The sequence below is a fragment of the Caenorhabditis remanei genome, chromosome II (assembly GCF_010183535.1).
Source record: "Caenorhabditis remanei strain PX506 chromosome II, whole genome shotgun sequence".
Lineage (NCBI taxonomy): Eukaryota > Metazoa > Nematoda > Chromadorea > Rhabditida > Rhabditidae > Caenorhabditis > Caenorhabditis remanei.
Genome location: NC_071329.1, coordinates 10,083,378 through 10,102,367, shown reverse-complemented (window position 1 = coordinate 10,102,367; position 18,990 = coordinate 10,083,378). Strand labels below are relative to the sequence as shown.

The 18,990-nt window shown below is 38.5% G+C and overlaps 1 protein-coding gene across 1 annotated transcript; it reads right to left on the bottom strand.

Annotated features, from left to right (window-relative positions):
• Positions 1-219: 219 nt before the first annotated feature.
• Positions 220-3,761, bottom strand: GCK72_005748 (uncharacterized protein; the record flags this gene model as incomplete). Its single annotated transcript, XM_053725321.1, has 6 exons — positions 220-342; positions 391-1,539; positions 1,589-1,685; positions 2,147-2,330; positions 2,375-2,493; positions 3,493-3,761. 6 exons carry the CDS (start codon positions 3,759-3,761, stop codon positions 220-222), a joined length of 1,941 nt encoding a protein of 646 aa, XP_053589515.1.
• Between the last annotated feature and the right edge of the window lie 15,229 nt (positions 3,762-18,990).

Sequence of the window (18,990 nt, the reverse complement as noted above, 5' to 3'; positions counted from 1 at the left end):
AAAGAAGAATAAGAAAGAGATAACGAATGGATAACTGATCCATTGATACGACTAGCGTCATTATAATTATTTGAAATATATGCCTTGTTTGGAAATATGTACATTACCAGGCAACATTTTCCCGGAAAATTTTGTACATGAGTTGAGGGAATGATAAGAAACAGAAAGAAAGAAAAAGGGGTTAGCTGAAAGAAAAAAACAATTTTGTGGTTAGAAAAATCAATTTTTGACTGCGGTAGTCTTCAGAAGATTGACCAAGTTTTCATATGCAGAAGTTGGAATTTTTGGGTAGAAGATCGGGAAGAGGGATGGACTTGAGAGAGCCAATGACAGTTGTTGTTTCTGAAAACAATCAAATTATCTTGGAAAGATATTCAACTCAAAACTCACCAAAATCTCGTAATTTGTGTTAACCGGCAAAGCTGGGAGAGGCATCGTTGGAAATGGAAGTACCGGTAATGGTTTCGAAGGAGCTGGAGTTGGAGCAGATGTAGTTGGAACCGTAGATGAAGCAGGAGAGACAAGTGGAAGTGGAAGGGGGAGTGGGAGCTTGATTCCAGATGCCACGAGTTGTTGAGCAACTTGGGCCAGATTAATATTAGATAATGAGATCGGAAGAGTTGGAAGAGTTGGCTTAATTGGAAGAATCGGTGTAACAACCTTTGGTTTTGGTGGTGGAGGAAGAGGTTTGTTACTGAGTACCCGTAGTGCATCTGTAGAAGACGATGCGATCAATTCTTTCTCTTTTAACATGAATTCCCAAGCATTAAAAACATTTTGTCCGCTCATTTCTTCCTGTAATCTTGAGAATCTATCTGCCAATAGTTTAATTTCTTTTTGCGTTGATTTTGGTGCACTGTGTAGCATATGCATATTCTCGAATGATCCTATATTGGGATTGAAGTTTGCAGAAGTCCTCAAGCGTGATTTTGGATCTTTCTGCTTTGCTTCCCATTCTTTTTGTTGTGCAATAACTTTTTGGCGGAATTCACATTCTCTGATCCAGGTGTAATACTCTTCTGGAGTTTTGAGAAAAAGAAGTTCAAGTGTTGCTTCATCCATTCTATTGAGACAATTAAGAATAGTTTTCTCAAGTTTGTTCCTTGGAACAAGACCTTTCAGTCCTTTTGGACCAAGAAAATCAGAAAGTTGAGGTTTCTCTGAAGGAATCTCCTCTCCTTCATCTTCATCCTCTTCCATTGAATCATCATCATCATCCACAACGATTTTCTTTTCTCTTGCAACCTTCTTCGGCTCTTGTGGTTCTGCATCATCATATGCCCGTTTTCCAATTCTATGCGAGTTCATTCTGAACTTATTCCATGCATCGAGGTTGACTTCTGTTCTATGTTCACTATGAACTTCAATTAGTTCTGACCATCTTTGGGAGTTAAGACCCATATGAATCACTCCTCCTTCTTTCTTTGGGTAATGATGGTGAACTATAAAGTCATTTGGAGTGAACTTCATATCGCATTCTCGGCAAATGATACACCTCATTGTTGGACGGTTTTTATACCAGTAACCATGAACTCCACTCTGAAAATAATAACTTTAATAAAATAGTTGTTATTGTTTTTTCTCCTACCTCCATCGGATCCTCATCCAAATCATCACTTTCTAGCCAATCATCGAGATAGTCGACAAAGTTAATATGAACAATATGGATACGATCTTCTGGATTCCTGTAACTCAGAAAAGTTGGTTTTTTGATCCCCCATACTTTCTTCAGATATTCTGATGATGTTTATAAGCTTTCATGCTCTTCATCATTTCTTTGCTCCGTGAGAGTTAGAGTCCATGAGCTTTGGCCGTGAATGTTTGCGCCTTCTTATATGTCGTCCCTATTTGGAAAGACGGCATGCGTAGGCAAAAGAGTGTGTGGCGCCTCCGCCGAAGAGGGCTCGGCGACTGTGAGTTTTCTTCTAATTAGAGGAAAAAGAAGAAGACAGGAAATGTGCGAAAATAAGATTTAGAGAGCAAGAGAATAAGAAAAAGGTTTGTTTATGCTGTTATGTGTATGTTTGTATATGCATGTGCACAGGGCGTCGCGGAACTATTTTCACGCCGGGTGTCTCGACTCAAATCTCGAAAAGCTCACGTAAAAGATCAAAATATGAGATAGTGTGTGAAAATGGTAACTCACCAGATATCGTGCTCTGACTTGGTCAAGCAACTCTCGGTACGACTTTCACCCATGATTCTTTCAAGATCTGATCGACTAATCAAGTTGATGGAAGTCAGGTTCAAACTTCGGCATATATCACTTTTATCCATGATTGCATTAAATTGGACTGGATTACACATCCTCAGGATGATCCCTTTAATTTCTAAAATGTTGATATAGATTTCTTCAAACTGACTATTAACTTACCAATAAACCTGGTGAAGTTTTCGACTGAATTCAATGATTGCAGTTCACTTAGTTCTTTTCGAAGAAACTCGATCGGCATATATGGTTCTCCATTCAGAAGAAGGGACGGTATTCGCTTTCTGTAAAAATATCCCGTTTAACCGTTGACGTCATGGAGCTGTAGCAACCGATCAATTTACTTTTGCGGGTCATTTTCATGTTAAAAATATCAATCGATTGTCTTAAAGTCTGTTGAAATCTTTTTAAAAGTGAGCGTTCAAAAAAGTGCTCTTAAACTTTTTGTTGATTCGTTTCGTTGTTTTGTTTGCATGTTGCGTCGCCACTTATTTTTGTTTTTGTGATGTGGCTTTCCGGTTTACAGATGCCCTTGTCTTTTCTGGGTGTGATCAGAAATCACCTTCTGGGAGTTGTTATTCTGGAGTCGTTCCTTTTAAAGCGGGGAATGAAATGACGTGGTGTCTTTAGATGGTTCTCTTTTTTGAAGCTGTTCTTTCTTCCCCTAACTCTGACGTCTTATTTTGGAAGATTTGGTACGAACTGTGACTCAATTCAAGGGCTAAACTATAAGAGATTTGCAGAGAGATTATCTTCTTTCAGAAACAATAACATAGTCAAAGCAAACGGTGTTTAATTCTGCGATGTTATATTACTATCTAATGACCTATATCAATTGTTTATTCTCCCTTTCCATCCACCAGACACTTATTTTTTGTTTCCGTGTTCCACCATGATCAACGATTTTCTTTTTTGCGCACTTTGACCTTTGTGCTTACCCAGGTGAAGTGTGTGTACGGGAAGGATGTGCTCTTTTGAGCTTCACCGAAGAAAATGTTGCAACAAGGCTTTTCAAGTCTCGCGCCCCATGTGACCTCGTGCGCCCTTGCTCGCTTCGTAGCACACAAGAATGTGAATGCATAATGATTATGGCGGGTTGTGACGGCTAGACGTTAGTAAGTAAACGACATAAAAATTGGGAAGGAAAAATAAAAAAGTTTGAGATTGTCGATGAAACAACCGAGATTTCCGGAAAGGCTAACTTGGAAAATGTCGATATCAGGTGTTATGTTAAGTTGAGTTTTTCGAATATTAGACGAGACAGGAAATGACATATTGCTTACCCCATTGTGGAGATCCACGCAAATTTTCCATGGTATTCATCTTTTGTTCTGTAACCTATCGGCTCTGCCATTTCTTCCTGTTCTTCTTTCTTTTTTGGAGCCGAAGTTCCTGGTTGCCCATCGTCTTCTTGACCCTCATCATCCGACCTCGTCTCCTCGTGCAACGCCTTCAAGTTCTCAAGCAGTGGATCGTTGTCCATTAAATCTGGAGTGTGGTGTTCCGGCTCCACTGCGACCCGCTGCGAGGAGCCGATCGAGTCGTCGGACATGCAGGATCTGAAAACACAGAGGATTACGGTGGAATGAAATATTTTTAAATAGAAAGTTATTAGAGAGTGATTCTGTCGTGTCGTAATGAGATTGGAAATTGAAAATAAGGGGAGAAAAATGTGAAAACAAGGTGTCTGCTATGGTTTGAGCACGAGAAAATACATGTCTATTTGGCTTTCATTCCAATTAGAATAGCAATGACGTGGCAGCACAAAAGAGATATCACATGGTTGTTCGAAAGACTTCAAACTAATATATTTGGTTCTTGAAGCAAAAATCTGAAGACTGAAATCAGAGAAGGAGAAGAAGAATGTGTCTATAATGAGAGTGGAGAATTCAAGCAAAAAGGAAAAAAGAGGAAGGAGCACAAGCGCTTTTTTCCACCTTCTGAAAGAGGCCCCGCCCATTCGAGTATATGTCTACTTGTCTACTTCTGTTTTCGACAACATACACCACCCCATAGGTCCACGGGGCGCCGGGAATGGAGTGGGAGGGATTGAACTCTTGACCATTCTGCTATGCGGGCATACAAATAGAGACAAGAGCGAGACATTTACGCAAGCACAGGAGATTGAAATGTTTACAATGTAGTAGAAATTCAATTGGTGGCATTCGAGGAGAAAGCTGCTCATGGTCTAGATGAATGAGAGGTGCTAATGCCATCGAAACGGATTATGTATCCTGTAGGTATACGAGTCAGTTTCAGATGTAACAAAATTCTAATCCCCTATAGGAAGTGATGTGCAGACAGAAGAAATGTGATCTATTTGTTTATATCGTTGGCGGTGATGATCTGTGTGTTGTGTCTGCGCAGGTGGCATTTTGAAAACATTTTTTGAAATGATGAGGTTTTTGTTTGACTTTTCACTAATTCAACACTTCCGCAGTCAGATATATTTTGGCTTACGAACATGGCATCGCGTTTCAATTTTTATGATTTTTTTAAATTCGAAAGTGTTCAAGAAAGTGTTGGAACATTTGAAAAAATAAAAATCAAAAAACTCCATCAGAAACTCCATCACTAATTCTAGGTCTTGAGTCAGGTGCCATCAGGAATATTGATATCAACACACATACATCAGGCAGAAAAACATGAAAAGGTTACAAAATTAGCTTCTTTACAACTCTAAATTATCATCATCACTCACTAAAATTCTCTTCAAAAACAGACAGAAATAGAAGTACAAAGAATGAAATGAAACATCGCAACTGAAAATAGCCATCGTCTGGAAACTAGTATCAATGATCTTTTGAGATTAGCTCACTAGCTCTTTGCACTCATAAAACACAACCAAATCGCTCTCTTTCTCTCCTCCTACAAACATCACATAGCTCGTTCTGACTTGGTTACTCGGCTACTCGATCAGGTTGATTATATTAGCTACTTTTGTATGTTCGCGTGTCAATTGAACATATGTGTATGTAGTATGATGTGTCTAGACCGCTCTCGGGGACACATACGTTGTCTCGCAACATTTTGCGGTTCCGTCTACAAGAGAAAGAGAGAGAGAGAGTGGAGAAAGATGGAAAAGAACAAGAGGAAAAGATAGTGAACGATCTTTTGATTCACTGTTGAAAATGAATAAGAGGAAGAGAGAAAGAGGTAAAAGAAGGTGCCATACAAAGTGAGAGCTCACGAAAGAGAGCAAAGAACATTGAAATGATTGCACTAGATAATCATCGGTTTTTGCGCGACAAAGAACTGTCGAATAATGAAAAAAGAAATGAGAACGACTGAAAAGAACATGTGGAATTGCCAAAATTGTAGAGAAGGTCTGATAGTTTTTTTTTTGTTCAACTGAGAAGCCGTTTCGAAGAAAAAGGGAACACCTACTACTCAAAAACTCAGGGATTCTGGAAGCCAAGGTGTGTTATTTTGGAAATTGTCTATAACGAACGTTGACTTAAATGACTCGGTGAGAGTTAGCAGGAAGATTAGATTAATCCGGAATGAAAGATTAAAAACGTAAAATTAAAGATTAAGAAGAATAAAAACGGATAAAAAATAGATGGGTGGCCAAAAAAATGGGGAAATGACGGCTGAAGAATAGATTTCAGCGATAAAACTACCGTAGTAGGTACAGTAATCCAGGGAATGAAAGTGATATTATCAGAGTGAGAGTAGTCGAAAATAGAGAAATGAAGAAGAAAGAAGAAGAAGTTCAAAAAACAAAGTACAGTATCTTAAAAGTTGAAATTTGAAGACAGATCATTGAGCAACAACAAGGAAACAAAAGTACACACCCAGATAGACAACCACATAAAAAAGAAACATAAGAAACATTCCGCATTTTCAAACAGCAAAAAGAAAGAGAAGTCTGGCGCCGGGCGTCGCCCCTCCTCCTTTTTTCCTAACACACATACACTACTAACGACTGCGACCAACGGGAAAAAAACGAAGAAGAAAAACGAATAGGAAAGAAGAAGAGGAGGAGGAGGACATGTGACCGAACTCTCTTCTTCTTCAGTCTAACACTCTTCTTTCCATGTTGCTAGCAATGTTTCTGCAGAGAAGGGCGCCCGGCGCCCGCGTGGATGGCGGCGGGTTGAAAAATGTGAAAAAGATAGACGAGCGTCTAGACGCAGGACTCTGGGATAGGAGATGCTGGCGCGCGCTTTCCTCTCTTTTCCGAATCTTTTCTCGCTACTGCCTGCAGAAAAAAAGAGAAGTGAGAGCGGTTTGTCTGGTTTCTCTCATTTCTCTTTTTGACGCTCCTTTTTTTCAGGAGAGCTCTTGCTCTGATGATGAGAATACTGACTAGACACAGAAACACTCACTTTCTACTGCTCTCTCTTGTGAATGTGTCGTCGTTTTTTGTGCACGCCGACGCTTATATGCGTGAGCTCTCACGAGTTCAAACGGATATCAGAGAGGAGAGAAATAGAGCTAACGGGTCAAAGTAACAACTGATGGATATCTATAAAGTTTTTGAGCGGACGCACAGAAAAGAGATTGAAGGGGCAAAAAATGGTTGGGAATCTCTGATCATTACCAAGGTAAACTATGAGAGGCTGACCTTGAAAGATCAGACAAATGTCATGGGTATGATTGAAAGTTTCATAATATTGCAGCTTCAAGATCCTTATCTCTTTTAAGAAAGTTGAAAAGAAATGTTTCTCGCGCCCATTTACCATAAACTATATCATGTAGACTATTCTTGTGTTACTTTAGTTTTTCAGTTTCTTCTGATTCTGTGCATTCAAAAAGAACACTTCTTGGAACTGTATCCAATTCACAATGCACATATATACATTTCCGTTTCCCTCATTTCACTTTTTCCCCTCACATTCGGAACCCTTTTTTTCCTATCAATTCTTAAGACTCGCAGTCCCGAAACCGCCCATCTTCTTCTTCGGAAAAATGAGAAATGCGAAGACGTGCGAAATGCAAAAAGAGCATCGAGATGAGCTCTTTTCTGCAACAGACTGGACCAAGACGAATTGGACAAAAATCGTTCTTCTTCTTCTTCTTCTTTGCGGGGTGGTTTCGTACCTCATTGTGTGTCAATTTCCTTACTTGGTTTCCTCGGGGGAAAATATTTGGATGGAACGGAGACAAAAAATGATGGAAAATGTAGAAGAAGAAGAATAAGATGGGGATGTTGAAACGAGGAGGACAAAAAAAGAGACAAAAAGTAAATTGATGGAGTGCAGTGCATCTTTCCAAGATTCTGAACCTCCAGATGCTATTCCAGAGGGAAATAGAACATTCAAAACACAGAGAAACTCGTGACTGATTTATGAACAGTTCAAGGGACAATTCTAGACTCTGTTATAATCTCATTCAAAAGACTAGAATTCAATCAAATAAAAATTTTACGTAAATCTGGTCGATATTGGGTGTGTGTGACGCAAAAGTATGAGTGATTATTTGAACTTTAATTCACTTTTTAATATTCAATTTCCAATCGTTGTTACGTCTAGACCATACTCTCTTCGAAAAGTCGGAAACAACAAAACGAAGTGTCAACAATACGGAGAATGTTTAGACAACAATAAACTGTTTCAATCGAAAAGAAACATCACATGAGAACACAAACTCTTTTTTTGTTAAAATAAATTAATCACCAAGTTTTCATGGAAACTGTTTTGATTCTAAAACTGTTTTAAAAAAACCAAAAAACAATCGATTACTATCCATTATGCAACGAGACTAATGCATGAGGTGCGTCTCGACACAGTGCACCAGGAGGGTTCCAAAAAAATGTTTCTAGTTTGATCAGAGTACGGTCTCCCCCCGAGAACAGACGTTCATCTCTCCTCAACAGCAGATGGAAGGAATGACGGTAATCGACGAGACGGATCACCGGTAGACGATGCAATCTAATTGGTCCCCTTTTAGTACAATGCAAAGGTGTAATTCACGTGAATCGGAGGAAGTGTGAGCGGTTTCATTTTGTAAGAGACAGAGCATTGGAATAGATAAGAAGAAATTACTGACTCTCTCGTTATTCGAATGATTTAAAAGTATACTGTAGAATTTGGATGCCACAACAATTGAAAATCAGAATATTGAGATTTTGATTCAGCGTGAGTAATGCCAACAAATTTCAGACACTTGCAGCTTTTGAAGGATGAAAATCAGAATTGGAATTGAAGTTGAATTCAATTCATCAGCACAATATCCTACAAAAATGGAGCTAATCCCTGAATCACACAAGTCAGGATAGAATTTACCTGGATGTGTAAATAACATAATTTTCCTAAATTACACAATGATCTTTCGATCTTTGTGATTGTCTATTCGACCCTGTTGAGCTGAAAAATATACGGCAATCTTCAAAAATGAAATTTTATTTCAACATTTTCAGAGAATACGCAGTTTTGGATACAACTACTCATGAGTGTGAGAGGAATTTGAAAACATCTATGTAAAAAATGATATGTTAGCATACAGAAAACAACAACACCTATCTAGTTCTCGTTCACTTCTCAAAAGTCAGATCTGCGTATTCTGATGCTCAAACTTAATTCGCAACTTCAGACTCCAAAATATGTTATCATTCTCCGGTAGCTAAACTACAAAACCGAATGTGTTTTAAATTTCGAACAAACTGATCTTTCGATCTTCCATTTGTTTGTCTCGCCATTTCCCGCTTCACTTAATTCCATATTCCGAAAAGTAATTTAGCATTCATATTCGCTTTCTGAACATTTTTCTCTTTTTTTTCTCTTTCAATTTCTCTCAATTATCTATGCTCAAGAAGTGATATAGAGATAAAGCATCCGGTTGAAACATCTCTTTTCTCTTCAACTACAAAACCTCGACCGCCCGTTTGAAACCTGACTCCAGATGCTCTTTGGGTGCACAGACATGTGATGTTGATAGGTCCTCTAAGACCACCGACTAGACACCGTTCTCTGTGTCTCTTTCTACTAAGTTATCACTTCTCGAACTTTGTGAGCGCAAAAAAGAGAAGAAGAAGGAAAAGAAGAGAGATGGAAAGGACGCTTCGTGCAGAACTCGAAGAAATTACAAATGTGTTTACGAAGAAAAAAGTGTGTGAAGCGAGTCTAGAATGACGTGAAGAATAAGGAGAAGAAGAAGATGAGTTGGAGGGGCCATTTATGTAATGAAAACACAGAAAACAAAGTGAAAATAATTGGCAAGACAAAAATTTGGCAGGAAAAAGGAAGACGTCATCTAATAATTCTGTGACTGTCTGTATCAAAATAGATAGATCTGGTAGAAATGGGAAATGTGATAAACATGGTGGGCTGATCAAAGATTCTGTGTTCTGATGAACTGCCTCATGTGGGCAGAAACTAAGAAAGTTTCAGTGAAGTAGAAGAATTCGAATAATTAGAGAGCCAGGTGATGTTACAAAGTGATGATGTGAATAGGATAATGAATCACAGGCTTCAAAGAGAAATATCTCGATCCATTGACCTTGAAATGTACAAAATAGCCGATGGCAGACAGTCTCGGATAGTCCAGATCATCAAAAAACACATTCAAATGTGTTTCGGTTTCCCTGCGTTCATCTAACCAATCACATTGAAATCCCCTCTACCACATCGTTTAAAAAATATCTCAGTGTGCCACCTGATCTATCGATCTTTGTACTCGAATCCCAATCGAACCTCATTTAAACTTGACCAAGTTCTAAATGGAAAGCAAAAGATGATTAATGAGAGAGAAGGACACAATTACGACAACGACGACTACATCCAGAAGACATATTTCGTTGAAAGTGTATGTGTGTACGGGAAAGTCTGGGTAGAAGAAACGGGTTGTACTCACAGTGAAGGACGAGAGGAAAATCAAATGATCAAAAAGATTCGCAACTTTTTAGTTATTGATATTATGAGATAAGGGGGATCAGAGCGAGAGAAACTGTAACATCAGCAGTCTCTAGACTAAAATATTGACAGATCACACACATTGAGAGAAAGATTTATAAACATAGACACAGCTGTGAGCATTTCGCGCAGCGGAAAGGGGACCTGCTAGACTGTGGTTTGTATTCTGATCGAAATTGTGTGTTTAATTAAGGAACGGAAGAAGAAATGAACTTATTGATATCAAAATGCCACGTCACAAGACGTTTGATAAGCGAGAAGAGAGAAAAATCAGAGAAGATGTCAGCTGAAAAACATTTGTATTCTATCTCTTTCTCTCTTTTTCATATCAAATTCCCGGAAAAATACAAATATACTTCAAAAAATTGAATGGATTCACAGCAGGGATTCACACGATTATAGAATTCTTTCATTTTACTGAATACAAATAACTGATGCTCATATACATAGGGATCTAGACGGCCTCGAATTGGATGAGGATTCTTTGAAAAACGGAGAAATAAGAGTATTCGAATTGCTAATCGTTTACGATCAGCGAAAAAAGAAAGAAAAAGGGAACCATCTGTTTTGAATATCTATGCCACCCAGTCTGCATTGTTTCAAGGACGTCTACACTCTTTCATCTTGTTTTCCCTTCTCCCATCACCCAATACAACGATCGAAATTTTGCATTTTTCAACGAAACGATATCAAGCTGATAGTGCGCTAGGGCGAACTTTGTTCTCTCGTACACACGTATAATACAAATCAGAGAGAATTAGAGAACGAGAGAAATATAGATAATTGATGAGTGTCTGGCGGGGCAGTGACGATGGAATGAGACGGCGGGTTTTCTAATGTCTAGCGCATAGTTTCGTGGGAGAATTGTTGAAAAGTTAGGGGAGAGAAATTGAGAAACAGAAGTGTTAGTGATAACTGAATAGTGAGAGGTTTGGATACTTAAAGAGTACAAAAGATAAGATATAATTTGATACTGATGTGTGCGTGGATGTAATTGTTTAGCCAGTCTAGAATTTTGAAAGATGGTAAAAAGACAAACGGATATTGGTTTTCGGAGGGGCAGAGAGAACAAACATTTACAAAAACTTCATGGGAGGTCTTTCCGATTTCGTTGAAAGGGCGAGGAGAGAGAGGAAAAGGTGTTCTTTTCAATGCCAACAACATTAATCAAAACAAAACCTAGTTTATTGTTATCATCAATATGTTTGACAAAGTTTTGAAATCCGACTTTTTCCAGACGTTTCGAAATCAGACAACTAACCTAAATTTCCTGAATACGTCAATGAAATTCTCAATTGATATTAAGTTTCTTCCTCATTCAGATTTTTGCTGGAACGATTTAGGGCCATAAGAGAATCCGGAAAGTGTCAAAAGCTTTCGATGAAGTCAGTGAAAATAGACGCCGCATGAAGTCTCTCGAAAATGGGGAATACTGATAAAAAATCTGAACCTGAAATTAAGAAAAGAATCCAAGTTATGAAGCCTACAGTGAAGATCATTGTTTTCGAAAGACCTGGAAACTCAATTGACCGTAGTGATCTTGAAAAGTGTGAGGTAAACAATGTCTGCTGCCTTTCCTCTTCCATCTTAAAGACGGAATTGGAATGAAACCCATTGGTCTTTTCCTCTCTCTTTGTCTCTATCTCTGAAGTCTCACACCTGTCTGATCTTTCGTTGAAAATGAAAAGAACAGTGAGAAGTGAAGAGGAAATAAGATAAAAAGGCCGCCCGTCCTCTCTCTCTCTCTCTCTCTTTTCCGACAACAACAAGTGCCCGTGCCCGCGGGAAGAGAAGAAGAAGAAACGTCGACGTCGTTGAAAATGAGTAGAAGAACGAAAAAGAGGGCGAAAAAGAAAAAGAGAAAGTGTCTGGTTTTGCAACATTTATCAATGTTGATTCTACTTAATAAAGAGTCAATCGTATGTCAACTGATCTTTGGGCTTACTGTAGATGTAATAGATTCTTTATGAGCTGAACTTGCATATTCTGGTCATGCTGCGCGCTTTGTTTCCAACTTTCCATATTGGACTTATCATGTTCAACAACCAGACAGCAACTTTTCCAAATTCTAGAAAGTACCGACACAACCGGTTTATCAAAAGGCGATCAAAGATCTGCGTAAGTTTATCAGTACTTTGTAAACGGAATGAACTTTGAGCGGCCTCATAAACTACACATCCTACCGTATGACCTATTAGTGCGTTTTGAATGAGACTGTTTGAATTCCTACAAAGTTTAGCATGTGATTTTTCGGAAAAAAGAAGGCTGGTTCGTCTCGAGCGGCGTGTGAAGAGTAAGCTGCTAAAGTAATCCTGCGGAACAGCTGAGAAAGTTTTTGTTTCAGTGAGAGTAAAACAAACAGTTTGAAAAAGTTCCGAGTGTCTAGGTGATCTGATCAGTGATCAAGTTTCAAGTGGCCTAGAATTCCTGGATTTCGTAACTGTTACCGTATCCTCTATTAAGTTTCCTAGAGAACGACTGCCTTGAGATCAGAAGAAACATTTGAGAACAGATGTGATCAGAACGAAAAGCTTCAAAGTGTAGCAGACGAATTGATAACCTCTAGGGATGATCCCTCCAATTGTAATAGTAAAAAATGGGAAAGGTACAACAAACACCGAAAAGTCATGTGAGAAAGGGGGGTTGAACACAAAAAAGATGATATGGGTTGGAAGAAACAAAAAGAAAAAGAGAGGGAATGAGGTGGGGGGTTCGGTTCGGAATGCTATGTGCTTGCTTTTGTAAAAAGAAAAGAGATTGTGTGTGTATGTCTAGTGGTCTAGGGGTGGTTTTGTTGACCTATTCGTCGCCACATAGTCAATCTCATAGTCAATTGAGAGAAGAACAGACACGGAGAAGACAGACATGGGTGGGGACGGCGGCAGAGACGTATCAGAAATATTTCGAATTGATACCAGGAGATAAACAGGAAAACGAGAGGGATCGAAAAAGTTGATTGGAAGGCCTCATTTGTTTCGTTGGAGTGGTGGATGAACTATTATTCGACCAGATTCAACTTGGTCTGTGGCGAAAATTGAGAAGGAAAATGTGCATTCGCAAATAAAGAAAAAAAACGTATCAATAGAAAAAAGAGAATGTTTGAAGAAGCACACTACATACGAAAAATACTGTAGCTGATATCAAATGATCAATGCCGAAAAAAGGTATTTTTAGATTAGAGCAAGAATTTGATATGGATATTCAGTAACGAAGGGCTTCCAGTTCTTTAGATTTGAACATTCTCTCCACCCATCAAGCCACATTGTATTCATACATTCAACTCCTTCTTGCAGTTTCCAATTCTCATTATCTGATGACATAAAAAATCCAGAATCTCAAAAGAATCCAATACTTCATTCCCTAACCACACGTCACATTGATGCCATTTCTCTTCACTTTTCACACATTTTTAGACTAGACTTACCCGCAATTCCCTTTTGTTTGTGTCCTTTTTTGTGTTGGATGTGTTGACGACGTTACCGAAACGATGACGTGTGCAACCTCCTTTTGCTCTCAATGAAGACGAATCTCAACGTCTTCACTCTTGATTGAAAAGGTTTTGAGGAAGTAGAGAGAGGAATAGAAGACGACTTTCTATTTATGAAGTTTGTTGATGACAGACGCTTTGACGGCAGACACTGAAGCATGAGAATCATTAGTAATGAGTTGTCATGGTGACATTTAGAACATATCAGATGATATCTACGAGAAATAATTCAAAATTAAAGGAAATGAATACGATGAAATGTGAACATATTTTATAGCTTTGATAATTAAAACTGGATCTAGAGTACGGTAGGTTTATAGATGTGGAGAAATGGTTTATGAGAGTGTACTTTCTGATCGAAGGCGTGTAGAACCCAACATATTTACTGACATTGTCAGAAAGAAATCTCATAGGTTTCTTGTTGGCGGAACGAAGTTGGGATGACGTAGAACTTCAAAGTTATCATTATTATCGAAACTATAACTCGACACAAGATCATTCATCCGTTTTTTTGTCGTTTACACATCGGTTAGATTGGATGAAGAACCTGTGAAGCAGAAGGCATACGGTATCTTTTCCGTGTTGCTTTTAGAATACAGAAGAAGTTATAATCTAGTGATTTCTCATATTTATAGACTAGGCACCTGCCTCAATTTACTAATTATGACAAAAACAGATGTTTTAAATACTGGATTCTGAATCATGCGAATTCAAGTTTAACCCCCACGAGTTCACTTTTTTGGTATTCTCAAATCACATATGTAGAAACATGATTATTACAAAAAACTGAAACTTCTTTGAAAACTGAAAGCTCAATGACATTTCGCCGCCGCCAGACGCTTCTTCTCCCAGTCTCATCAAGTCTTCATCTGATATCAATTTCTCTTCTTATCAGTTCGTCGGGGCCAAAAGTTTGTGCGCCCGTGCTGTCGCTCTTTTATCTTTTCCATAGCAAAAACGTTTCTTCACTCACTTTTTCTATAGGTTTTTCTCTCACTTTTAATACTCTTTTCATGGTTTCTAGTGGTTGGGAAAGAGTCAACGGGTGGTTATCAGTTATCAGACAACGGATGTCGATTCAACAGAAAAATGGAATGATGTTCAGAAGAAATCGAGAATTGAGACGGAATCAAAAAACGAACAAAACACAGTTTTTCTTCTTTTTATTGACTTGTCTAGTTTGCATACAAACTCTTTTTCCTGAGAAGAAACAATTTTTCTTCGAATAAAAAAGACGTGAGACTCCTCCTCCGACGCGTTTCAAATTACACAAAATGACCGTACTGCTCATACAGACTCCGCCCACTTTGAGTTTAGTACCGACTAAATGACTTGGTAGTGTTTTCAAAATAATTCTCACTTCAGCAGAAAGAAAGTTGAAACAAAATTGATATCGGTCAGAGCCGAAATGGAACAAACAGAATGAAAACGAGTGAAGAAGAGTTAAAAAAGGAACTGATAAGAAGGAAAAGAGTGGAATCGGTCTAGAATGTTGATCGGATGAATTCACTTGAATTTAAAATGAATATATGACCTCTGTGGACCTAATAAGTGTGTTAAAACATGGATTGTTGCGGAAGACTTTCAGATTACTGTAGGTCAAACATAACGATTTAATGTGCCATTTGAATTAAATGGACACCGATAAGAGCTTCATAAAAATTTGCGTCTCAAAGAAACTCAAATAGTCAACAATAGAAGTTTCGTCCGTTTTCCTTCCAAATGAAGCGTGATGAGAAAATGAGTAAAAGTTGCCTCACGGAGAAGAGTGCTCACTGTCAGGTCCTATCCATAATCCAAGAGAATGAGATGAATTGTCCAAACGAGTGATTTATAAAACAATATACGTGTCATACCGAACAAAGAACAAAATCCATGATATACAGGAAATTAGTATGCATTTTTTGCATAGCTTCCGAGTTTTGTATCGATGATCGAACGACTCCAAAAGACTGATTTCCTGAACTTTTGATTTCCGGTTCAGTCGTTTCCTTTTAGTTTCAGCTTTTGACTCAAATTCGTGTCAATAATGTTCTAGACTAATCTCAGGAATTCAGTTATCAGTCCACGAAATGGCGAAAAGATGAACGAAAAAGTAGAATTGTTTGTTGAATGATAAGGTCACGTTGATGTAAGAAGCCCAAAACGATGGCTCTAATGTATTGGAAGTTTCATTTCAGAAAAGAGATTCCACCTGTTTCTAGAGACTGAAAATGACTAATCGGAAGCATTTGAAAGCCAAAAAAACAGACAAGCCGTGAATTCAGATATCAAGAATCAAGACACAAAACACGTTGACTATGGGTAAAAGTTTAATGAAATGAATGGGAAGTTATAAAAATCCGAGATTGAGTGGCAGCTGGAGTAGGAATAGAAATGATACCGTTTTCTAGATTGTTTTCTGTTTTGAATCTCGGAAAGTGTAGAGCCATTCGAGTTGTTTTATTGAACAGTTCAGTACTATTAGTCCCACTACTATGCTACAGTAACCCATCATTGTTTCATCAGAATTCGAGCAAGAGATTTCAATTCAATCACAGACGTGCCAATTTGCAAGACGACTACAACATCACCTGCATTCTTCGCCCACATTGACGTGGCATATTCAGGTGTTTTTGTTGACGTTTTCCACGGAAATTGTCTGAATTTGTTCGGAATAAAGACTAGAAGATCATGTTTTGGCTAGCCCGGAAATTGATTTGGTTGAATTTCGAAAGGTTTTGAGAGGTAGTTCAAACGAAGTTCACCAGGCTTGTTGTTTCCCTTGTGAAATCAGAAGTTCGAAACCACAATTATTCCATTTACATCAGTTTTACAAGTTCCGTAGTACTAATTCGAAACAACTAATTGTTCCTCGACATTATCACAGAAATTCGTTTCCGACGTCACTGGGCGCACCAAGCAAACTCAACAAAGAGAGACACAGAAAAATGTACTGTAGTGGACCGAAACTTTTGATTTTCATCGAATGAACCGCCCCGTTGGTCACGAGGTTTTTTGTCTGTGATAAGGTAATAGACGTAGCAAAAAACAGATAACAAATACTTTGAATTGAATCAAATCTTGGAGAAATATTGAAAGTTTATAATAAAGTTTCTAATCAAAAAACTAACGGTTGTTTAAAGGAGGACTGAAGTCATTGGTTTTTATTTCAAATTGTGATACCTCGGAAAATTATGAGCATATGCTAAAATTCGCTCTAAACACCACAATTCCCGTTTCCCGGAATGGTCCTTTGTGGAAGAGATCGCGATTCGCGGTACTATCAATACTTATCAAGTAGTTTCTTAATAACTTCGTCTTAAAGACGATACATCATTTTTAATAGGCAATACTTCGAAAATGACCTCAGCTGATACCGCTTTTGCTCTACTATTGGCTAAATTTGTCATGTTGAACCGCCCTATTCGTATTACGATAGCTATGTGATCTCTTCTGTACCTATTCGAAAGAGGAAAAGTGACAATCCGCGGGGAGATAGAATCCTCAAAGAGAAAAAACGGAGGAGAACCAAAACGAAGACGAGCAAACACAAAAAAGGAAATGATAGACGACTGAAAGAAGCGGGGGACCTCCGCTCCATCGAGGAAGAGTTTATGGTTTTGATCATACTTGTCAAATGACGGGCCGGCCCGCCGGCCCGGCCCGGCCCGGCCCGGCCCGGCCCGTAAAAAGCCCGGCCCGGCCCGGCCCGCCGGGCCGGGCCGGGCCGGGCCTGAAAAGATTAGGCCCGGGCCGGCCCGTCAGGCCCGTCTTGTCAGGAATATGGGATTTTTGAGAAAAATTTTCAATTTTTTTTTTCAATTTTCAATTTTTTTTGCGGAAAAATTGACAAAAAGACACTCATATTATTCTATGAGAAAAGTCTGAGTTCATCTCAGTACACCTTAATCAAATTTGAAAAAAAAAATTGAAAAAAAATTGAAAAAAAAATTCCCTCCAAAAAGACGGGCCTGACGGGCCGGGCCGGGCCGGGCCGGGCCGGGCCGGGCTTCGGGCCGGGCCGGGCCGGGCCTGACGTTTTGAAAAAAAAGCCCGGCCCGGCCCGGCCCGGCCCGGCCCTTGACAAGTATGGTTTTGATGAGGGCTGATGTGGAAGAAGAAGAAGGAAAAAGAAGGAAGAAGTGGTGATAAAAAAGTGATAATAAAACTCTGTGTGCAGATGGATGGATGCTTATTGTATGCACCGATTTGAATATTCAAATTGTATCAACGTGTATGTGTGGGATTTTAGAAATATGTTAGAGCGAAAAGAAAGATGAGAAGTGATGCAAATTGGAGGAAATGTCAGAATGTTTAGTTGTTAGAAGAGCATAATTTTTCATTTTTAGAAACTGAATATACGAATGATGAACCTTTAGAGACGATTCTAGAAGAATAAGACAACAAATTAATCCATTTGAACCATCTGGTTCATTACACTATCTTTGTCTCGCCAACTCCATAAAAAATCCATTGAATGTTTCTTTAGTTTAACAGATAGATGGAGATGAACTTCTGAATAAAACTTAAAAACAAACGTTTTTCTGATAAAGTCTAGGAAAAAGTGAATCGCATCATCATGCAACTCAAACCATTGTAACAATTTGAATAAGAAAACAAGCATCAAACAGTATACAATCTTTTTGCAAAACAGACACATAGTCTTCAGACAATTTCGTTCCTTTTCACCTTCTTTTCCTTTTGCTGTCATCTCAGCAAAACACCGTTCTTCACATATCCAGTTTTACACTTTCTCTGAAAAGGTATGATCTAACAGACTATTGCATCGAAAAAAGAAATCAACAGGGTTGGTTATGTTGATCTTGGTGGCCTAGAAACTCAAAAAATCAATCAGTTTTCGTAGACTTCTGGGTCTCGAGGGGCAAATGAACCGGGATCAAACAAAACAATGAATCTCTCAATATCTCTACGAATTTTCATTTTTCGGGTTTCGATATGGTTGTGTCAACTTAATAGTATAGAGTAACCTAATCGAAATGGTTTTTCTCATCTATAAATAGATGTTATTTACTAACCGAAACCCTATTTTTAGATCAATCGAATTGGCGAGCCACTTGGTCAAACTTTCCTTCTTTTTTATTGTTTGTTATTTCGTCGTCTCATTTTTTTATAGGTAAAGTCCAACTTTTTGTCCTCTTTGTGGAACCCGGAAGAGTTTATTTCCCCGTACGACCAAACAACATATTTCTACAGTATTCCAGATTACGATATTCTGTGACAACTGGAAGATTTATCAAAGTTGGAAATATACTGTTACGATAAGCCAAATGAAACAGAGACCATTATTCCATAACTCAGTTTGATCTCCATACTTGACTCCGTTTGCAAAAAGAAGAAAACACATATGCATCAATATCATTTTTTTTTCATTTTTGTAGCTTCTTGCTTTCCGCTATAAAATAGGACCCATGACACGGCTGAACTCGTAAAATAGC